The 20972-nt window shown below is 49.7% G+C and overlaps 1 protein-coding gene across 4 annotated transcripts; it reads right to left on the reverse strand.

Annotated features, from left to right (window-relative positions):
• Positions 1-1939: 1939 nt before the first annotated feature.
• Positions 1940-16043, reverse strand: P2RX5 (purinergic receptor P2X 5). 4 transcript variants are annotated; one of them, XM_086624503.1, is made up of 12 exons: positions 15191-16043; positions 9626-9776; positions 7365-7436; positions 6252-6327; positions 5798-5894; positions 5334-5414; positions 4402-4540; positions 3877-4013; positions 3520-3613; positions 2935-3000; positions 2541-2623; positions 1940-2104 (listed from the first exon to the last, which is right to left on the reverse strand). In XM_086624503.1, exons 1-12 carry the CDS (start codon positions 15205-15207, stop codon positions 2029-2031), a joined length of 1089 nt encoding a protein of 362 aa, XP_086480629.1. In that variant the 5' UTR covers positions 15208-16043; the 3' UTR covers positions 1940-2028. The 4 variants fall into 4 exon arrangements, with proteins under 4 accessions (XP_086480629.1, XP_009978317.1, XP_086480628.1 ...); XM_009980015.2 differs by lacking the exon at positions 15191-16043 and adding an exon at positions 12059-12664; XM_086624502.1 differs by lacking the exon at positions 15191-16043 and adding an exon at positions 12059-12664 and having other exon boundaries at positions 6252-6357.
• Between the last annotated feature and the right edge of the window lie 4929 nt (positions 16044-20972).

Below are 20972 nucleotides of genomic sequence, written 5' to 3' on the forward strand. Positions count from 1 at the left end.
CTCCATGAGCCCAGGTCTCCTTGGTCTGGAGTCACATGTGGATTCACCATGTGTTTCACCATCTGGATGTTTAAATAGGATTGAGCTCGGGCAGTCAGAAGCCTGTGCTGTTTTATTGGCGTGTCCGTTACACACGTTAACTTGTTCGCCTAAGGGAGAGACTGCTGGCACGAAGAGAGGAGGCTCTGGATGTGCGTATAGCATCAGGTAGGCAGCTCATCCTAAATTATTTTCAGTCAGTCCACTGGTTAATTCTATTTTCTAGCTAAATGTTTGACTCGATAATTACCTGCGTCTGAACAGAAGCAGCGGAGCAGACTAGACGGGGTGGGGTTTGCGATCAGTGACTAGATTCAGTCTGCACTGCTAACAAAGGTGAATTTTAATTTAGGATCAACCTGTGCCTCAGAGTAACCACCTTAAAGCAAAGGTGCTGTTGCCCTTTTTGCAGAACGCTCGAGCACAGCAGCTCTAACACCCCTCGCTACAGCTGTCCAAGCAATACGCAAGGTGGCTGCACAGGAGTCCTTTAACTCGTGGCACTCAGAGAGGGCACAGAAACACCGAATCTTTGTTGTAACGACTCCTGATCCATGGCCACCTGGCAGCGTTTTCAGCACACTGGTTGGTTTGTACCAGGGAGCTTGAAATTTATTCACCCACTGGCTTGAGGAGCTGGCGAGTCGGTTCCCGACAGCTCAGGCAAGTGCAAACTTTAAACAATGACATTCTGATAAGCACTTTTCTGAGGTGAGTTACATCCCCACACGAGCACGTGGTCACAAAATGGGCCGCAATGAGACATTTCTCCATTGAGAAACAAAGCAGCAGGAGTAGTTCTTGCAAGTTACTAGAGTGCTGAAACAGCAGACGTGTCTTCTAAATGTTCCTCCTGTCGCTGTATTTGGAAGAACCTGGCCAAGTCTGTTTCACCTGACAGACGTCCCCTTCTCAGCCTCTGCAGCACAGTTCAGGGTACTACAAAAAACAGCAGAAGCATCGGGTCCCCCATCCAGAGCTCTCCCCACCATGAGCCATCGGTAAGTGCAGCAGAAAGGACAATCCCGAGCAAATGAAACCCACCACTGAACAAAGGAGGGAGCACCTAAGACCATCCCTGTGCAGGTACTCCCAGTGCCACGTTGCTTTCCAGTGCACTAACCCCTTCCTCCCCACTATCAACCACAAAACCACCTGTCCCTGCCTTGCTTCGAAACACTCCCCTGCCTGCCGTTACCTGCTCTGTGCTCCGAAACGTCCGTGTCTCTGGGCCAGCTACAAGGGAGCCGGTGGGCAGCGGGTGAGAACTGCTGCTCCGTTCAGGGCTGCGGCAGGACCTTTTCCTGCTGTTCCAGAGACAATGCAGCTGTTGGGAAGGCTTTTCCTGGGGAAGCACTGTTTCCAGCCCTAACGGTTACACACACCCCCACCATAAGAGTAACTGCCCCCACTGTGACACAGGCCCAGCCAGCACAGGCGTTGCAGGATAAGCCATCCCCTTCCCCCGGCTCTGAGAGCTGCTGGAATGCTGCGTTTCATCGCGCTTCCCGACAGGAGCAGTCCTGCTGCTTCACATCTCATCTTGCATGTAGCACAAGCAGGAGCTGGAAGTTGCAGCCACGAGCCAGTGGAGCAGGAGACAGGTTCAATCTCAGCCTCTGCCCTCCTCCAAGTGCCAGTGGTGTTTCCCATCACACAGGAAGCCAAGCACGGCCGCGGGATCACGCTGGCTATTGACACGGGTACAGACATATCTATCAATAGATATAAAACCACTTTTTTGGTGCCGCCTTTTTCCTTTTACAAAATCCTTTTATAAATCCATAGTGACAACATAGTGTTGCGAGCTCAGATACCAGAGAACATCTCAGGGAAAGAATGGTGTTCTTTAAAGGACTTTTTTTCCTCTGGAAATCCCAATAATAGTAGATCTGATCTGGGGTATCTCCACCTCCCAGTCCTGGTGTGATTTCACACCTGCGTGGTTCTCCTGGAACACGAGTCCAGCTGGCAGACCCATCACTGAGCCTAGAGCCCACCCAGCTGCTCAGGGCTCTGATTCCCATTCAGCGTAGGGCTGGATAACGATTTCCTGGAACTGGACCTGAGGAAACAAGGAGAGGTGACAGACATGGCAAGCACACTGTTTCTGTTTCAGGAGGCAACACAGGCAAGAGGTTCCCAGCCAGGCCTGCCACACCTCACCACAAAGGCCATCACCCTCCACACAGATAAAGCCCCCGTTCTCAGTTTCATGAGGCTCTGGAGCTGCCCCGGTTCCATGCTCGGTTGTTACGCACCGACAGCGAAGGCCGTTTATAGCCCAGCCGTGACACAGCACTTCCTGTGCTCCCCAGCTGACTGCAGCAATGAATTACGGACGGAGGGAGGGAGGAACTTGGCTAAACTCATTTGGACGAATTTAATTTCCTGCCATTGGCCTTTGTTTGCCATTAATGTTTACTGTCTTCCCGTATCTCTTTCTATCAGTCATAACAATAAAGCCATTATGTTTAAACACAAAAGCCAAGCCCACTTACTTTACTTCCTCGTACTTTTTGCCTCGATAAAAGTTACTCTTTTTAATCAGATACAGCAGCACCAGGTCACAAAAGAAAGCTCCCTGCAAACAGAAAGAACTTGTGTTTTATCTTTGAAGAGGCAGTGTTCTGATCTGATTATCGATAAGTATTAATTAAAGAAGGATAACTTGCAGGAGCTGTATTTCCTTCATATTCTATGTAATCTTAGGGGTATTTAGACTACAAGGTACATTAACAAATGCTTTTAAGACAGGACAGAGACACACGCCGGACAGAGTAGTAAAATCTCTGCTGGAGAAGATCTAAACCAACCAGCCCATTTTCTCCTCACCACAGCTAAATGAGGGATCTGGGTCCCAGCATGTTCCTTCAAGCAAACCCATTCACTTACCGCTCCCATGAGAGCAAGTCCCGAACCGATATTGATAACAGTGGGAATGATGTTAAATTTCCCTGCCTAAAAGAAAAAACGTCATGAAGTACTCGGTGAAAGAACAACCCAAGAAACAAACTGAGGGTGTGGTATCCCACGGGGGAAGCTACTCGTGCCTGTGGGTGCGTTTTGTTAGCAGTCACCAGGCACAACCATAGAAGATTTGCAGTGAATGATCTTGGAGGCTAAAGGTCCGTGTGTCTCAGAGCCAACTGCCCATGGCTGCATTTCTGAGCTTGCGTCATCCCTGGATCAGGCTTCTTTTTTCTGCAGTGCATACGCATGGAAAACAAGTCTCGGGGCCACATTTACTTCTGTTGGACTTTACATGAGCCTGTTCTTAGGTAGAAGTGATGCAGACCCATCCTTATTCCAGGTCATCTCCTTTCTTACATAGGGTTAGGTCCACATGGATGAACGGCAAGAGCCCTTTCCTACATCAAGCCAGAAAGGCTGTTCTCATCCCAGAGCTGCCCTCCCACTGAGACATGGTCCCCACCTTCTTTCTCTCCAGCCTCTGAAATATCCTGGCCTGGGCCTCACCTTGCCGTTCACCATCACATCAAAGCGGATTCCATACGCTTTAATGAGCATCCGGTAGTCGACCCCCTCAGCATCCCGGTAATATTTGGCAAACCTGGAATACAACAACATGGACTTTAACTCCTTCATCTGCCTGCCCTCCACAAGAACCTATCTGAACACATCCATCCCCATATCAAAACCAGCTTTAGTTTGCCATGAGCATGATTCTCTCCCTCCCCTCCTCCAAAGCAGCATGCTTGGCTGGGGCAGCGCCTGGCATGACCTGGTGCTACTTCACTGCCAACCTCCACCGCCTGCGAGTCAAACCAGCTCAGCCCAACTGCGATGCTGCATCGTATCCTCCTCTTTACTTACCTGAAGTTGTACCCAGAAGAGATGGACTTTTCTGCAAACTTGTTATCCAGCCGGCTAAAAGAATAGTGAGGATTACATTCAGAAGGGGCTTTATCAAGATCACAGTTCCATTCAATCTGAATTCCTATCACACCACCCTTAACGAAAGAGAGAGACAGTGTGAGTTTTTTAAGCTTAGTTCAATTAATGTGTCTTCAAATTTGTCAGCTCCTTGGGCAGGTTTTCCCCAGGGACAAGAGCAGCTGCGTTTCTGGTCACAGACACAGACACACACACTTCTGGATGGGTCAAGTTCATGCTTATGGTATCAATCACATTACACACCTCTAACGTTCCCTGTGCTGGCATTCTAGGAGGAGGTTTCTCTTCCCAGAACACTAATTTCATTAATTTAAGTGGCTGTAACATACTTCAGTGAAGCAGCTGGGCAGGAGGCAGACCCCCCAGCCAGTGGCTCTCCTCACGGTCACCTGGCAAGCGCTGCAGCCAGCTGAGAAGCCATCCGAGTCTGAGGGATGCTCCTACCTCCAAGGCCATTTCCTGGAAGTCACTCCCAGCCCACCGGACGATGTTCCCCAGGAGGAAGATGGGGCAGTAGGGATGCTCCGTGCTGTAGCGGCAGCTCTTCAGGTAGGACTCATTGTTGGTTGCCAGCACATTCATCCTACGAGTAGGGAAGAGGGAAATCCACCTTGTCTCCCTCCTCACTTGCCTGCGCCACCAAGATCACAGAGACAAGAGACTTCTCCAACACCCCTCGTGCACAACAGAAGTGGCACCTTGCCACCAGCCTTGCCACCCTGCGAGCCTCTGCACAGCTGGCTGAGGGAAAGCAGACTGCTCACATAAAAACGACCTCCAGGCCAGACGGGGACCAGACCAGCTGAATCTGGACTCAGGGAAGCACTCACATGGAGCAGGTTGCCAGGGAGCTCCAGGGCCACTGTTTTCCCAAGGACAAAATAGATGCTAGAAATGTCTAGCTGAGCATGGCAGATTAGCAAGGACGCGCTCCTTTCTGCGCTTCTTTCTTTCATATTGGAGCCAGAGCTGCAGCAGCAAATGCAAACAGATAAATGTACATTTCCCCAGCCTTGCTCAGGCACCTTCGTTTTCATGGAAAAGGAGGAGTATCTGGGAGCAGAAGCAGCTCTGCTCTGGCCAGCCTATGGATCCATCTGCCTTACGAGCTCTGCTGCTTCCCGTGCTGTAGGAGCCACTGCAGACCTCACTTGGTGAAGGACAGCCTTGCCCTCAGTTGCTCTCTGAGAAGCTCCAAGTTCTCATTATCTCCTTGTTCCTGCACAACCTGAAGCCAAAGGCCTCCTCCTGCCTCTTCGAAGAGGGAATATCCACCTCCCCACCCCAACCCTCAGGCAGGAGAAGGACAGTGGAGCAAACTGAGATTATTGGCTCTGTGATGGCGAGGACAGGGATCTCTGAGCACCTGCACTTACTTGGAGAATTTAAACTTGGGGAAGCGGATCGAGTTCTTGATGTAAACAGTGAAGTTTTCTGCACTGGCGAGAAGTGGTTTCCTGGAAGAGAAGGCTTTGTTACCTGGTTTACCTTCGTTCCCTGCCCACACGCTAAAACTTGAACTGCCATTTTAGAAACAGCCAGGTTTCCTCCCATGGCACTAGGCCAGCCATGCTGCTCTCCCTGCTGCCAGCAAGGAGTTAGTGAGGAGTGTGCAGGCTGAGAGGAAGCCCTGAGGGCTGGAAATAGCCCTGGGCCAGACAGTGAGCTGAGCAGGGTGGGCAGAGGGCCAGTCGTGCCAGGGGGCCATGCAGAGCTCCCTCCTGCACTGGAACAACCAACATTCAAGCAAGCGTCCAAGCAGAAGGAACCCAGAAACCGCCCTGAATGACACACAAGCCACACAACTCAAGCTTGGAGACAGCATAGGATGGCCACGTACTTGGGCTTGGATCTTTTCTCCACTGGGCACCAGGCCAGTATCTCACAAGTCCCTCTGATGCTGTCCCTGTCTTTCAAACAACGGCCAGTCTTAACCCCTGCAGCACAGACACCACAGAAAAGGTCACACAGAGCAGCCACCTCCCCTCCTTCCCTACGGGGCACATGAAAATCAGACGCTTTTCACCGCCACCCGAAGCTCTCCTCCCTGCGGTGAAAGGACCTCCCAGCTGGGACAACCACGCTCTGGTTGCTTCTCTGAGCAGCCCGGGGTGCTCTGGCCCAGCCACCGCAGAGCTGTAAGCAAGGCAGCAATCTTAATGAAAGACAGTAAAGAAAAGAGAGTCCTTGCCGCTCTCTGTCATCAGAGATCCCTGGGTTTGTACTGAGGCTGATGGCTCTCAAGGAACCTGCTCCTACCAGAAACAGCACAGGAGGAGAGAGCCTTCCCTTACCGTTGCCAGCCACCACCGCTTCCCCTGCGGGGCAGTCCCCATCCTTGTCACACAGGGCATCGGGAATGCTGATGCTCTGCAAAGTGGAAGAGGACAGAAGTGAGACCTGTGACAGGACACGAGACTCAGAGGGGTAATAAAGTGCTGCTGAAGTGGGCTGATCCCCTTAGGATGGTGAACACTAAAATCGTGCAGCTGAACTGGTAACTGCAGGTTGCACAAAGAGCTTGGCAGTATCACACCACCAGCAACGCCACGGTTCAGCGACGAGCCCTGCTTTGGCTCCATCTGGAGAGGGACACGCTGTGGAAAAAAACAGACATCACCTACCACTCACCAAAACCAAGCAGGAGGCCACAGTGCTTCACCTTAAGAGATACCCCTACCTTTGATCTAAGCTGAACCTCTCTGAGCTCAACGTTACCCTTCTCTCGGCTGCGCTCCGGGTTGATGCAGCCACTAGAGGACAGCCGTGTCTGAACAAACAAGCTGTGCTCTCCGCCTGGGCCAGCCCTCTGCTCGCGATATGGAAAATCAATCACTGCTACAAGGAGACAATGCTCCCTGGATGGCCAGTGTCCTCCTGCCCCAGGCTCCAGCCTGTTCTGAACCATGTCTCCACAGAGGACATTTCTACATGACACAGAAAGACCTCATGCCTCTGGCCTGTAAGGCACGTTCTGGAAGGTACTAAGCACCCTCCCAGGTTCTGAAGGTAATGGAAGCCCGAGCGTTCAGCCCTTCCCAGGATGGGGCTCTTAGAAAGTCTCCTCTACCCGTAAATAGACCGAATCACATCAAAGTGATTTTCCCATGGCCTTTTCTGACCCTGAGCAGTCATTGCTCTGGTCTTATCTCCAGCTAGGCAGATGTCCAACACCTTCAACTAAAGTCAGCAAGACTCTACTTGATCAGTGCCTCCGGAAATTAAGAGAGCTGAACCTCCCAGGTTTGCAGTAACCAGTCCGATTTTCCCAACTGAGATATTACACTACAGAGTAAAACCATTCGCCTTTCATCCTTCCTGTGTTTGTTGCTCCCCAGGTGTCCTCTGTCAGTTCTTACCCCCAGATTTGTAGGGGTCTGGGGGCCAAGGGGCTCAGTTCTTCCTACCTCAGGACATGTGGCTTGCCTCTGGTTTGGGGTCACAATCAGATTCGTCATGACAAAGAAGACGTTTTCACCCTAGAAAAAACAAAGTCAGGCAGGAAGAGTTAGAAAACCTGTTTTACTCTTAAAGTACCTGTTATGAGGAGGATGCAGTTCTCCGCAGAACAGTGACATCTCCCTCTCTCCTGATGCTTTTCAGGCTGAGATACGACAGTGCCCTTTGACTGGATATTTGTTTGGATGAGGCTGGTGGGTCTCTGTGGCTTAAGGGGTTCTGCTTTGGAGATCACGTTAAATTTGGTGAGCGGGACAGCTGAGCCTTGCCTTGCTGGCTGCTCAGCAAGCGCTGTTCCTCCTTTTCCATAGAGACACAGTGCCTGATGAGGGATCAAAGGCCCCATCCCACTGTGTTTGCTCTCAGCCAGGGTCAGGCTGGCCACCCCAGCTGTGCCATTACAAGCCCACGCTCACGGATCAAGGCAGCAGCACAATGTGGGAACAGACTTAGTGCAGCAACGTGGACACGTGATAAACCAAAACAGAGCACTTGAAGCATGGCTGTAATAGAGAGAGACAGATCGTTTTATTGAGCCATTGGTACGACTGCCTGGGATATCCAAGGAGAGACTTGACTGTGTTTTCATCCCCAAAATCCCTATTTCTGACAGTGTTGTGTTTCGTCTGTATTTAGGCAGAGTTGCAATACACGTGGCTGACTCCTGTTCTGGAGCCGTCCTTTCCTTGCACAGGTACAGCTTCTGTCTGGTTCCTTCCCCACACTCAGCAAAACGTCAAAATAATTAACTTTTCCCCTTAATGGTTTCCCCTTAACAACCAACCACCAAGGGAAATCACAGGAAAAACGAGCCTGAAGACAGCTGTACAGTCAGCGAGAGGGGAGAGAAAGCAGCTCACCACGGCACTGCGGAGGGAGGCTGGTTCGCCGCTCAGAAGCGAAATGAATGCAGAAATAAGCCGTGTGCTTCTATCATTCCTGCTCCAAACTGTGTGCGTGTAGGAAAGGGAGGAGGTCAGTGCCAGCACCAGGCTGCAGCTACAGAAGCTTTGTCTCCAGCAGCCCCTGGCACTGGGGAGCTGGACCCTCGTCACGTCAAGGGGCTGCACGTAACTGTTGGAGCCGGCCCGTGGTCCCGGCATGAGGCAGGGCAGCCCTGAGCACGGACAAAATATCCTCACCCCACCAGGAACCAGCAGTGCGTCAAGCCCTGCCACCTGGTGACAAAATACACGATGGGGAGCAAACTCTGCACCCCCCACCCCACAAGGCAGCTCTGAACCACAACAGGGAACAAGATGCTTCTGCAAACTCCTCTGAGAACAAACCCCAGGAAGCAACGAGTGAAGGACTCACCAGGTCAATCCTTGCTCTACATCAAGCTCAATGCCCACGTGCCCCTGGTTCACCATCCCAGGGCACTCTCAGCCCCCAGAGGGAATTTCAGTTCAGAGTTCCTGCTGTTTGTGCTGGAGCCTCTCAGAAAACCCCTTCCAACACACGGCAGCACGTGCTGGCTTTGCCAGCGAGGCTCGGCGTCCGCACCGGTGGAGATGCAGAGCACAGACCCACAGCTCCGAGCAAACACGGGCTGCAGCGGGAGGAAGGTGAAGCCTTATTCTTGTGTACAGACAAGTTCAATTTACCACTTTCTGCTCCCCGTCAGCTCCAGACCCTGATTTTCCCCTCACACCTTTCCTTGCACATGGAATGTGCGTGGAATGCACGCAGGGAAAGCACGATCAGCCCCTGGCAAGCGCAGCCGCGCAATTTCCAGCTGGGCCACGACTGCTGCCATCTTTTCCCCTTAAGCATCTGCTTTGCAGCTCACTTTGGAAGTGAGTCAAGGAAGCAGCAAGGCAGGTTTAGCCGGACACATTTCAAGCAACCCTCATCACTCAAATTGCATCACATTTTCTTTCCATCTCCCACCTGCATGCCTGCTCTAGCCCAGGAAAGCAGGCAAGCAGACACTTTGCTCAGCTGAGCAGCGCCACCGAAGTCCCTGGGACTTCTGCTTGCAAAGTTCTGCTTGGCAAGTATCATGGACCTTTGCAAGAGACAAAGCTGCTCTGATACTTGCTGGAAAGACCTAATTTAAGGCACAGCATTGCTTTCTTGTAGCCCACCTCCTGCTTATTCATAGGAAAGACCTGGATACATCACTCCAGCCTTTCCGTCAGCAACCAGGCTGGAAGATGTCTTTCCAGTTGCACGGCAGAGACAATAGCAGTGGGGTGATGCCAACCTGAGGAGGGATGACGTAGTCTGCAACATCCCACAGCCTCTCCCCCAGCTCCGAGGTGTTGGTGAAGGCCACCCCTTTCAGCTTGGTGATGACAGAGCTCTGGAGGGACGTGTCTGTGTCCTGGTAGCCTTTCTTGACAACAAACACCCACCTGCAAAGAACACAGCAGGCAGCAGCATTAGCAAGTGGCATCAGGGAACAAGTTAGCCAGAGCAGATTTACACCAAACACCGTTCAAGGGAAAATCTAATAATGCCAATAACACCAAACCCTCTGCAACTACTACTGCAAATTTAGAATAAACTCTGTGACATAAGCTGTGCACATTTACAGCATTGGAGGAAAAGTCAGGACCCAGATCTCACATGCAGGGAAAGGTGTAATAAATGGTCATGGGGTAAAAAAACCCCAAACCTTCCACCTCCCTGTCCTGTGCTATGCTCAGAAAGTTCAATGGAAAGAGCAGAGGGCAGGGCTCTGTCTTCCTCAAGATGAAAAATAATATAAGCTTTTGCAAGCTGCAGTGAGGAGTGTGGCTGGTTTCACAAATACATGATTCACTTCCATTTCAGCAGCTACCAGTCCAGCAACAGACCATGGCTGGGGAGATGCTATCCCAGCAGGGGAGCTGCATATCACCAACAGAAATCTGCAGAGAATATTCTTAGCTGGATACAGGATCTTTCGTAAGCCAGTATGATGGTAACAACCTGACTGCACCCTGGCCTCTGTGCTGGGCTTCAGGTTTCTCACTAGCACACCTGGAAGAGCCGCTGCCTCGCTGAGCACTCCAGGGAAAGGTTTTGCTTACTTCTTCCCACTAGAAGCAGCAAGAGCTCCACATCACTGGGTGAAAACCTCTCTGGGTTAAATGAAAAGCCTCCAGCTTCCCCGCAAAAAGCTTCTCAGCTTCTCTGCCAAAGTCACCTGCCAAGACACCAAATCACCCAGACCCTTGAAGAAGCTCGGGGTGCCGGGGCAGGTTTTGGGGAGGGATGCAGGCGGCACAGGCTGGCACAGCCCCCCCTTGCAGTGCGCTGACCCGGAGCACACCACTGCCCACAGAAAGCAAAAGCGGCCACCGCTGAGGCTGAGCAGCACCCGTATGTGCTGCCCTTTAGTTGCAACTAGGGACAAACCTGAATAATAGCATTCCCCACCCTGCAAAGTTTCCTGCTCTCTTGATTTCCCTAGAACACTGGTTTTCTCTCCCAGGAGGGCTCAAAAGCAGACTCTTACATCTTCTGCAGCAAATTGGGGAGGAAATGGCAGCAACGTGCAAGAAACGATCTAGAGGGGTTTGACGATGACAACCCCTGAGCCTGCAAGAAGCTGCAAGCCCCTGGGCACAGAGGAGTCACTGCAGGCACTGCCGGTGACGGTGCCAAAGGTCTGCAGAAGGCAATAGATGCCTCGGGAAGAAAAGAGCCGGTATGGCCCAGACAGTCATTGAACACCCACGGTCACTGGTCACACTAGGATGTGCCCTCAGCAACATTATCTACAGGATTCCTCCTTTAGCAGCTGATACATGCCAGGCTGCTGAGCCTCCATTCCTGCCCTGCTCACTAAAGCAGGCTCTGGAACTGTACACCTTTCTATAAATAAACCCAGCAAGTAAAAATTACTCTGCTATATTTAATCAGTGAAAACACGAGGTGTGAGAAAGGTGAAGGGACTCAGAAACGCAGACAGTGAGGGTAAAGACTTATGAATCACATTCTGAAAAGCCTCAAGCTCAGGAGGCAATGGCACAGGCATCGCAGAGGCTGGATAATTCCAGGTCTCAGCCTGCAAGCTGCAAGGAGTATCGCTGTGTTCATTACACGTCAGGGTGATCAGCCTCTTGCAGAACTGGGCCTTTTCTGAGAGGTGCTCCAGCTATCTCCATGCCAACTCACCCTGCTCCGGAATAAACGCAAGGCAGTCGACTTCCACGCTGCCTCAGCCTCCGCAATCCCGGCTGCTGCAGCCCACTCCAGCAAAGAGATCTGTCACTTTGTGCCTGGTTCCCTCCCGTTCAGACTCCAGCATGTCACGCAGCCGTGCAGACACCCCAGCTTTGACCCACGGCTCAGCGACCGTGTCTACAAACGCTGTTTTTTGTAGGTGTTAAGGTTTGGCACCGTTCCCACCGAACACAGAAATAAAGGCGTAAATAATGCAGTACAAAGCCATAGTGCCGTTCAATTTATTTTTAGCCCTGCGTTAATCTGGAAGGTAGAGCTGAAACCAGCAATCCCTAGCAGGTAAAAAAAATCAGATATGAGTCTACCAGACATTATAAAATCCAGCTGTATAAACAAGCACAACTATCTGCATTACAATCATCAGGCACAGCCAGCTGTCACTGTACGCAGAGTATCCTGCGTTAATCTTCACCACAGCAAGCAAGGCGACGCAGCGGTCCGCGAAACGCAGGGTGATCCTTACCCCACCAGGTAAGCCAGAATGGAGAGCTGCACCACCCGATAGAGAATCCCCACCTTCTTGTTCTTCGCAATGACGTATTTCTCTGTCTTGTAATCAAACAGCGATAGGAACAAACCCTTCCAAGCCACCTGCCCCATGCCTCCGGCTCGCTCCGTGCGGGCGGCTGGAGCGGGCAGCGGCGTTTGCAGCTCGCATTATCCACACGTGCTCTGCATGGAAACCTGACACACCAGCCCCTCCAGAGCGAGAGGCTGATCTCCTCCCTCCCGGCAGCTGCTCGCCAGCAGCAGCTCTCAGGTCGGAAACCAGCAGCTGCACTAACACAAGATCCCTCCTTAACGTTTGCTGGCTAATTCATCCCCTGGGGAAGCCCCCGATGCAGTTTTGCTCTCCAGCTTCATTCTCTCTCCCCCAGTCACAAAGTGTTTCTAATGAAACATGTTATAGCGTGAAGCCATGTTACAGCATCAAAGGTGACAGAGCTACAGTCTCTCACTGTTAAGGATTGAAGCTTTTCTTCAGCCTTTTCAGGATGGCAAAGCACCTGGTTAAATTTTTATGTTCTTGCACGAGCAATGAGAACTTGAGTCCTTACCAGTCATCCAAAATACCTGCCTGGTTACTGCATCTGCCCATGAAAAAACCCAACAACTTAAGAAACTAGTAGATAAATTCTGCACTTGGTTAAGGGATCAGTCACCATCACAGCTCTTTAAAATACACAGCGAGTGCTGGGCCAGGCACATATGGATACAGAACAGAGTGTCTGATGGAATACCAGAGGGAGAAGAACGGTTTAACCCTCGCTGAGATAAGAGTTGTTTACCAGCCAGTAGTGTGAGAGATGGCTCCCAGTCTAACAGACATCTGCATGTGCAAGGACATGAAACAATCGTTTCTTAAACCAAGACAGGTGGACGCTGTCTCCTGGGTAAGGGGGGAAAGGAACAAGCTCCGAGGTGGAAGATGAAGTGAGCCGGGATCTTCCAGCAGCCAGGGTAAAAGAGCTAACATACCACACCAAGAGGAGATTCGGCAGGAAGCTGGGATCCCAGCTGGAGCATGTCCTTTCTGGGGAGGATCCCATGTGTACTGACAGGAGATGTTCTGACAGGAGGGGTTCTTCTGGGATGGGACTGCTCAGAGGCTGAATCTATCAGCGAGAGTCTATCAGAGACACGGGGCGTTTTATCAGGCACAGGGTTTACAGGGTTCGTGCATGAGCACTCAATTAGCTCACACTGAGCTCTCAATTAGCTCACGGGGCTTTGTCAGGACCAGGAAAGCTCTTGAAGTTACACAGTACACAACTGTGACACGCTCAAACACGGGTCACACTACGGTGGCAGCACAGCGAGGGGACCGGCTCTGGCACACACACCCCGCTGCCCTACACAACTCTCTTCCCAGGGAGAATTATTCTCAAGACCACAGGTTTTCTGAAAATTTTATCCTTCATCCTCCTTAACTTCTATATCAGACTTAAACAGATGGATCAGGTTTTTAATGAATACATGACAAGGTTGCTCCAAATCACAAGAGATTCACAAACAGCGCAATAATGAAAAAACCGCTATCCTCAAAACACCTCATTTTGTTCCTCATCCCACAGCCATCCCTAGAGTTTCCTTCTGCAAAGCAAAGGAAACCTTTCTCCAGCAACTGCAGAACTAGAGCAGAATCGTGCCCGTGGCCTCCTTTTACCCCAGCGCCTGCTGTGCTCCCCAGCTCCAGCCCCACGTGTGCCATCACTCCTGCACGGGGCTCTGTCAGGAGGGGCTCCAGGGTGATGGGCACGCTGCCGAGGGAGTCAGCCCCCCACTCCCGTGTACCCCCCCTTCGCTTCTCTGCCTCGGGGTTAGCCCCAATCCTGCTCTCAAACTTTGCAGCTGCCCTTCGGCCTCAGCACAAGCAAAGGGCTGGTCTTGCTCACCTCTCCCCACTCCCCGTGTCCCCTCCTTTCCCTATCTGCACACCCCACATGGGCAACCCCCCTTTATCTCACAAACCATGCTGGCTGCTCCCCAAGCCCCTCCTGGAGCCCTCTTTCTCACTCAAGCAGCTGCTACGCAGAGTTTCCCTCTTCCTCAAACGGTATCTGGCCGTTGTATCCACCCCTTCTCACCGGATGCCTACAGACCAGATTGTCACTAGTTCCAGTCTTGAAGATCCCCTGTGTGAAAGCCTGAAGCACAAATAAAAAAACTCTTAAAACATATAATAACCAAAGGGGACAAAATCCTCCAAGAAAACACACTTCTGGAGGGAGGAAGGAGACCACAGTGGTCCATGAGGCCAGAAATGAGTGAGGAAGAAAGGAAGGCTCAGCCCATTTTCCCTCACCACTGCCCGGACCCCAGAGCCATGCTGGGGCTGGGCACAGGGAGCCTGACCCAGCTCCTGGAAGCAGAGCTGTATGGAGACTGGAGCATCCTAAAGGATCCTCCACCTGATCTTCTGCCCAGTCTGATTCTAAATGAGACACTTCGCAAGAACAAGCCGCTGGGTGACAGCCCAGCATCATTTCTGATTGTGGGTCTGGTCCCACAGGAACACCATCCGCTTGCCCTGGCCCTGCAGGAACTGCTCCAGGGGCAGGAGTAAACAGCGAGTATATCCCACATCTCAGGACTGCCTCCACCATTGCTCCTGCTGCACTGAGGACACCCAAGTTCATGGACGAATGAAATATCAGTGGAGACAAATCCGCCCTTGATGGTGTCTCGAGACCCCCTCCTCTCTGTCTTCATCTTCCTCATCTGTCTGGGTGACTGCACAGGCTAAAATCAGACCAGGAAACTCGCTAACAGTTAAGCAGTGTGTTACCTCCTGGCCTGCTTTTACTTAGTGGCACAGACACAGGTCTGCTATGAGTTTTTTCAATTCTTTTCCAGGTCAATTAATGTGAGAAAGGATTTACACAGGTTAGAAAAAAACGTTCCTTAGAGCAAGAATTGTTCCTTTTATAGGTGTGACCCGAAGATGTCAACCAGGTTTGATCATTAAAAAAAAAAAAACAACCAAAAAAAAAAGTAAAACTGATACTTTTCTTGTTTCTTTAGAGACATCAAGTAGAAGCACAGTTGCCATAGCTGTTTTTGAACAAAAAGCTTCAATTTGTAGAAAATGTACCTCAGAACGTTCTGCATACTGCTCAGCACAGGACAGGTTTGTGCAGACAACAGCTGCTGCTGTTGCAGATATTGTACTTATCGCCTTCCAGTTTTCACGACCTTATTTCTTTTTCTTGCCTGGAAATCAAGATTACTGGTGTGTGTCTCAAAGTATTGGTGGGTTGTTCGAACATAAGCAGTTTCGTTCCCAGGGGAGGAGTAAATAACCTGACAAAATCTAATCATCAATGGTTAAAGAGAAAAAAATCAGTAGTTTCTCTTAGTCCTTCTCAAGGGACTGAGGCTGGATGTCTTCTGCAAGATATCTTCCTTCTTGAGTCCAACATTTTGAATTTCCCATGGAAAAAAACCAGTACTGCTCCTTTCCCATGAGAGGTGTTTGTTCAGTCTGGAAATTCTCACGGGGAGGATTTCTCCTCTAGTACCAAAACTCTCCTCTTCTCTCTCTATTTATTCCTGACGTGTTACACCTATACGTAATTCCTCAGACTGTTCAGTGACTGCTTTCTCATCACCCACACGTAGTCACAGGATACACGTCCCCGTCTGCCCAGACTGCTCCTCATCTACATTCCCCTCCACCTGCCAGTAGCTCTTTGCTATTAAGCCGCCCCAGAAATGAACTCAGCCCAGTCACGAGCCCATAAGTGCCACGTACAGGGACAGGGGAAAGGAAACTTTAGAGCCCTGCTCTGACACAGCGAGGTCACACCTGTCACTCCATGGCACTGCAGGACAGAAGCATTTCAAGATCAGCCCAGTCATATCTTTAAATTACACCCAAAAGAGACCAACCATGCCTTTTCCTGGCCACTGCAGGCTGCCCTGGCCAGCTCAGGCATGACTCACGAGTCACTTGTCTTGTTGGCTTCCAGTTCCAAACGATCACCCCCCAGGCACTAATTCTCTCAGTGATCCCCACTCCACCCTGTGCTGAGCTATCGAGTGCAACAGAAAACATCTGCTCCCAAACGCGCGACGGCTGACTCATAAGATGCTGAGACGTTTCTGAAGCACTGGAAATGCTCCCCCAGCAAATGGAAATGCTCCTGCAGCAAACGCCTGAGTGATGCAGATGCATCATCCTTTACAAATAGGCACCAGACCAGCTACTGAAATAGAAAGGAGACAAGCAGCAGAGGACGTAAATAGGAGATAAACTATTTTGGCAAGGAAATGAGCAGCGGAAAAGGCAGAGGTCAGCTCTCTCCATTAGTTTTTTTTTGTCATAGCATCATTCTTGTAGGTCAACATCAAAAAAAAAACACAAAGGGAAGAGTTGAACAGGTTGAAAGAGGAAGTTGCTGTTAAATCACAGCTCGTGCACACAGAAACACATGTTGAAATCAGCAACATCAAGCATGAGCTGCCTTCTGCAGAGGATGGGTTTTGATGGAAGAACAGAGAAACGTGTGTGCAGCCTGCAGTGAGAAATGCTCCTTTCAGTTCTCTCTCAGTCCTCACTGTGACTCTGCAGTATAAATAAGTAGGTTGCTACTTGCCAGTGAAAAATTGACAAAAATCAGCCTCAATATTTGTCCTCCTAACTAGCACTCCTGAACACCCAGCCACAATGGAAATCTTTCTTTCAGGAGTTATTAGGAAAACATTCAGACTTTTTTTTTGCCTGTAAAGAGAACCTGTGGAAAGAGTCTTTCTGTTATTATCCACAGGAGCATCTGAACTGTAGGAGTGAGAAACGGAAGCGTGCTGAAGTTTCAGAGTATGTTCTCTCTTTGATTCAGCCTCTCATTTCCTGAAGAGCCATTTTCAGCCTTTGAATGTGTTCCAGGTTGCTCCTCAAGTCTTGAATCTCCTATACAGCGTGTGGGGCGTCTTGTTATCACGACCCGGAGTGTTTATCCACTCCTCTCTCCCAACCCAAGAAGTGGAAGTGCTTGAGGAAGAGGAACAAAGAGAAAGCAGAAAAATACTGCACATCTAATGAAACTAATGCATTCTGCCTGTTCTGTGAGAGAGCTGGCAATGACTCAGATAACGAATTAAATCAAAACGCACATAAAACATCGCTAGCAGATTGAGCGCAATGATGGCTGGAACGGCAGCATTACGCAGTGCTGTATTGCAATGTTTTCACCTTCTGAAGTCAGCCAATAAAAGCATCACTGGGGAATGCTAAATCAAAGGCCTGGAAGCTGAACGGTTCTAATAAAATGTGTATTCACTGTAACCACTGACTTAAAGGTGAAACCCTGCTCTTGAATACGCCCGACAGGTCACTTTCTTACTTCTTTGCCAACACACACCATTCCTGACCTGGAAAAACATGAAACTGGTCCTGGCTCGACAGCTCTATCAGAGCTTACCTTGCTGCAGGTGCTGAGGAAACACCTTCATCCTTTCCTTCACCATGTAAACAGCTAGAAAGTCTAGACTGAGCCCTCCGCCCTTTCCTCCCTGGAATTACCAGCTGGTAACTCTTTTCAGCCACAGGAAAACATTTGTGCTACTCAGACTTGACCTCCAGAGGAGAAGGTTTCATGAGCAACACCCTCAGCCTGGCACCTGACCTCGCTGTAGCTCTGGAGGCTGGTGATGCTCTCAGCCAGTTCTGTGCCCCAGCTGTGCCGCACGGACGTACTGCAGCGGGTTGAGTGAAGCCGGCAGAGTCGGAGCAACCCGCCTGCAGCAGCGCAGCAGAGTTCCAGCTCCTTCACCCTGTTATTATAAGAGACAGGACATTTCTCTTTTGAGCTGCAATCCAATTAGTCTCCAAATAAAGCTGCCTCAACAGGCTCTCGAGCCCAGCAAAGCACTTCATGGCTCCTATCTGATGCTCTTACATCAGCACCCTGCATTTAATAATGAAGAACTACTTATGTCCTTTTCCTGAGAAGCTTTCCTGAGCCGCAGACTTCCACTCCTGCTAACCACCAGACCATTGCACTCCCACAGTTCAACACATGAACCTGTCAGCTTCTGAACATGCTGAGGGAACTACAACACAAGGCCTGTGAATCTTCTTGGCATATGAAGACGACATAAGCGGCTGGTGTCACCCCTGATTAAAATAGCATCACAGAATGCATCCTGTCCTCGCCTTCCAGGATACAATTAAAAATCTAACTCGGATACATCAGCTCTTGTCAGTCACCGCCCACCTCTACACCTCCCTCTCCTTGGTCCGATCACTGCAAAAATAGCCAAAATCTATCAGGCCAAGCTCACTAGCAGAGGCTAATATCCAAACCTGGAGTGATGGAGCCATGCCAGGACTCAGAGCTGAGACAGCGGATGGGGATGGGTGACCAGCAGCAGTCAATGGGTAGAGAATAAGCATCTGTTCTTGTCCTCCTGGGCTACCAGCAGCACTGAGGGTTGTTCAGTCAATCCTTCCAGCCTAATGAGCAGTGTTAGGAGAACAGAATCAAATGGAAAAGAGTTTAGGACATGATCCATACTAGTCTGTATTTCCTACTCAAGAGCAGAGAGACCCTCCCACCCCGAGCAGCTGTGGGTCTGCAGACACTCTGCCACGTTTGTGTGAGCAAGAAAGATCACGAATGACCCTTACAGCTCAGAGGCCTCTAGGATATCTGCAGCAGCTTCTCCATCCATGACACCTGGACCCCAAACAGCCTGCTAATGGATGACCTTGGCTGGGGTCAGATGTTTAATGACTCCAAACGAGTCATTTGCAAACATTCTGTTTTTCAGGGAGATGGTGTAACTGCACCACTGCCAGAGTGCACTCAAGTCAGTGCCATGCAGTAAGGCCACAAATGTTGACAAGGCTTTTTCACAGGGGATTTTATTCAAGATGCAGATTGCAAATAAATTTAGAAGCAGACACAGCAAGGCTTCCATGGAAACAGCACAAAAACCCAGCTGTGGTTTGGATGACTGTGAGTCTTGGCAGTCTTGACTAATCCCTTAAGTGCCATCCAATTACTGCAAATGTGTTTGGCATCTACTATAGCAATTGCAAAGAATTAAATGGTCGGATGGCACTCATCGGAAATTACAAGTCATAGAACCCTGTAATGCGTTTAAGAAAAAACATCTAAAAAGGAAAACAGCATCACCCACTGCAAGAGCTGACCTCCTTGAGAGCTATAAGGGACAACAAAACAAATACAAGTAATGAGGGATACTTAATTCAGAGAAGAAACTAGAAAAAAAGGAGAGAATGAGTGAGAATAACAAGGTGGGCTGAAGGAGATGAGCTTGTTTAGCCTTGAGAAGAGAAAACTCCTTGCAACTCCTTATTCTTAGCACAGGCTTCTACAATTAACACTCCTTCCCTTCGGAAAGTAATTGAAAAACTACCTACAGGTTTTCTGTGCTTACACTTACCAAGCATGATCTAACTGTAGACATCTCCAGGTACTTCAGAACAGGTAGGACTTTGGTGTGAAATGAAGAAGGTCTGGGAGGGAGGACAGGCAGCAAGACCACAACTGTGGGTATATTGCAGTCCTTCCACCAGCAGTTGTCCTCACAACGTGTCACTCAGTGCAAGATCTGTCTAGAGCAGTGGAAAAGCAGACAACACCCCTAAGAAAAGCCAACTGCCCTGAAACTTAAAAGTAAATGAATAAGTGAACAAAAAAAGAACCTTTGAAAAAGTATCTTCCATATAATGCCGCCACCTCAGTCACTACTGTGCACAGCTGCTCCAGAGGAGCAGTTCTTTTGCCTGAAGCTCTTCAAAGGGATTTTCCCTCTGTCCAGCATCTTCTGCTTTCCATGTACTTAATGCCTCATTGAGGTCCTTCCACTTAGGGATGTGCAAAGAAGGACAACTTTGTAGTAGCTCTGCCAAAATCTGGACTGGGCGATCAAGAGCAGCCCCACAGACTTGCTGTGCTACCTGGGAAAGGGTACAACAAAATGCTCCAACCACCTTCAGTCAGCAAGTGCGACGCACAGCCAGGCTTCTCTTGCAAGAACTTATTTTCAAAGAAGATGCAATTGAAAACACTACAAAAAAGAGGATTTACACAAAGGGGGGTGACAACAAAGCCCTTCAGACCAGGCAAAGCACATTTCTTCCCAAATAGTACAGAGCTGTTACGACAAAATACCTGACACAGGTGGTTCTTTGGTTCAGACACTAATTTCCTTTCTGAGCTCTCACCTAGGAAGTCTCCTTTCCTTAATCTCTGGCACTTGTAGGCGAATTTGGGGTGACTTACTCGCTGTATGCTGCTCCAAGGAACTCTACAACCAGCCACAGGGGAGAGGGAGAAATTTAAGCCAGAAGAATGGCTGCAGCTGCTGATAGAGCTGGATGACAGCACGAGATCTCAGCACCTCTCTCTCTTGTCCTGTTGAAAGTCACATAAGGGCCCTGTATTTCTCAGATAATATTTTGCTCTGGTAGCTCTTACTTTTTTCCTAAGGAGGCAGACCAGTGTGCTTAGCACCTTTGAACTTCTGCCTCTTTGGCAGCCAAATTTAGAGCTAGGATACAGGTAGGGTTGTGCAGGATGCCCATCCCATCATGAAGGTGATCCCTGTGACAGCCTTGAAGAGATGTATTAATAGCAGTACCCAGGCACCAGACAGGAATTTTACAAGGAAGCTTCAATGAAAGCCATAGTTTGCTTGTTAACTTGAGTTTTCCATCAGGCAATATTGGTTAAGTCAAAGAAGACAGGGAACTGTTTTGCCTTCTGAAGATCTGAATGAAAACTCTTTGTTTGATCTACAACAACTCTTTGTTTGATCATGTTTTGAAAACTCTTTGTTTGATCATGTGTGTAAACATGCATTAAATCTGTGAGGTTTATGGTTAGTCAAACACAACAGAAATA

The sequence above is a fragment of the Tauraco erythrolophus genome, chromosome 21 (assembly GCF_009769465.1).
Source record: "Tauraco erythrolophus isolate bTauEry1 chromosome 21, bTauEry1.pri, whole genome shotgun sequence".
In the NCBI taxonomy this organism is placed as follows: Eukaryota; Metazoa; Chordata; class Aves; order Musophagiformes; family Musophagidae; genus Tauraco; species Tauraco erythrolophus.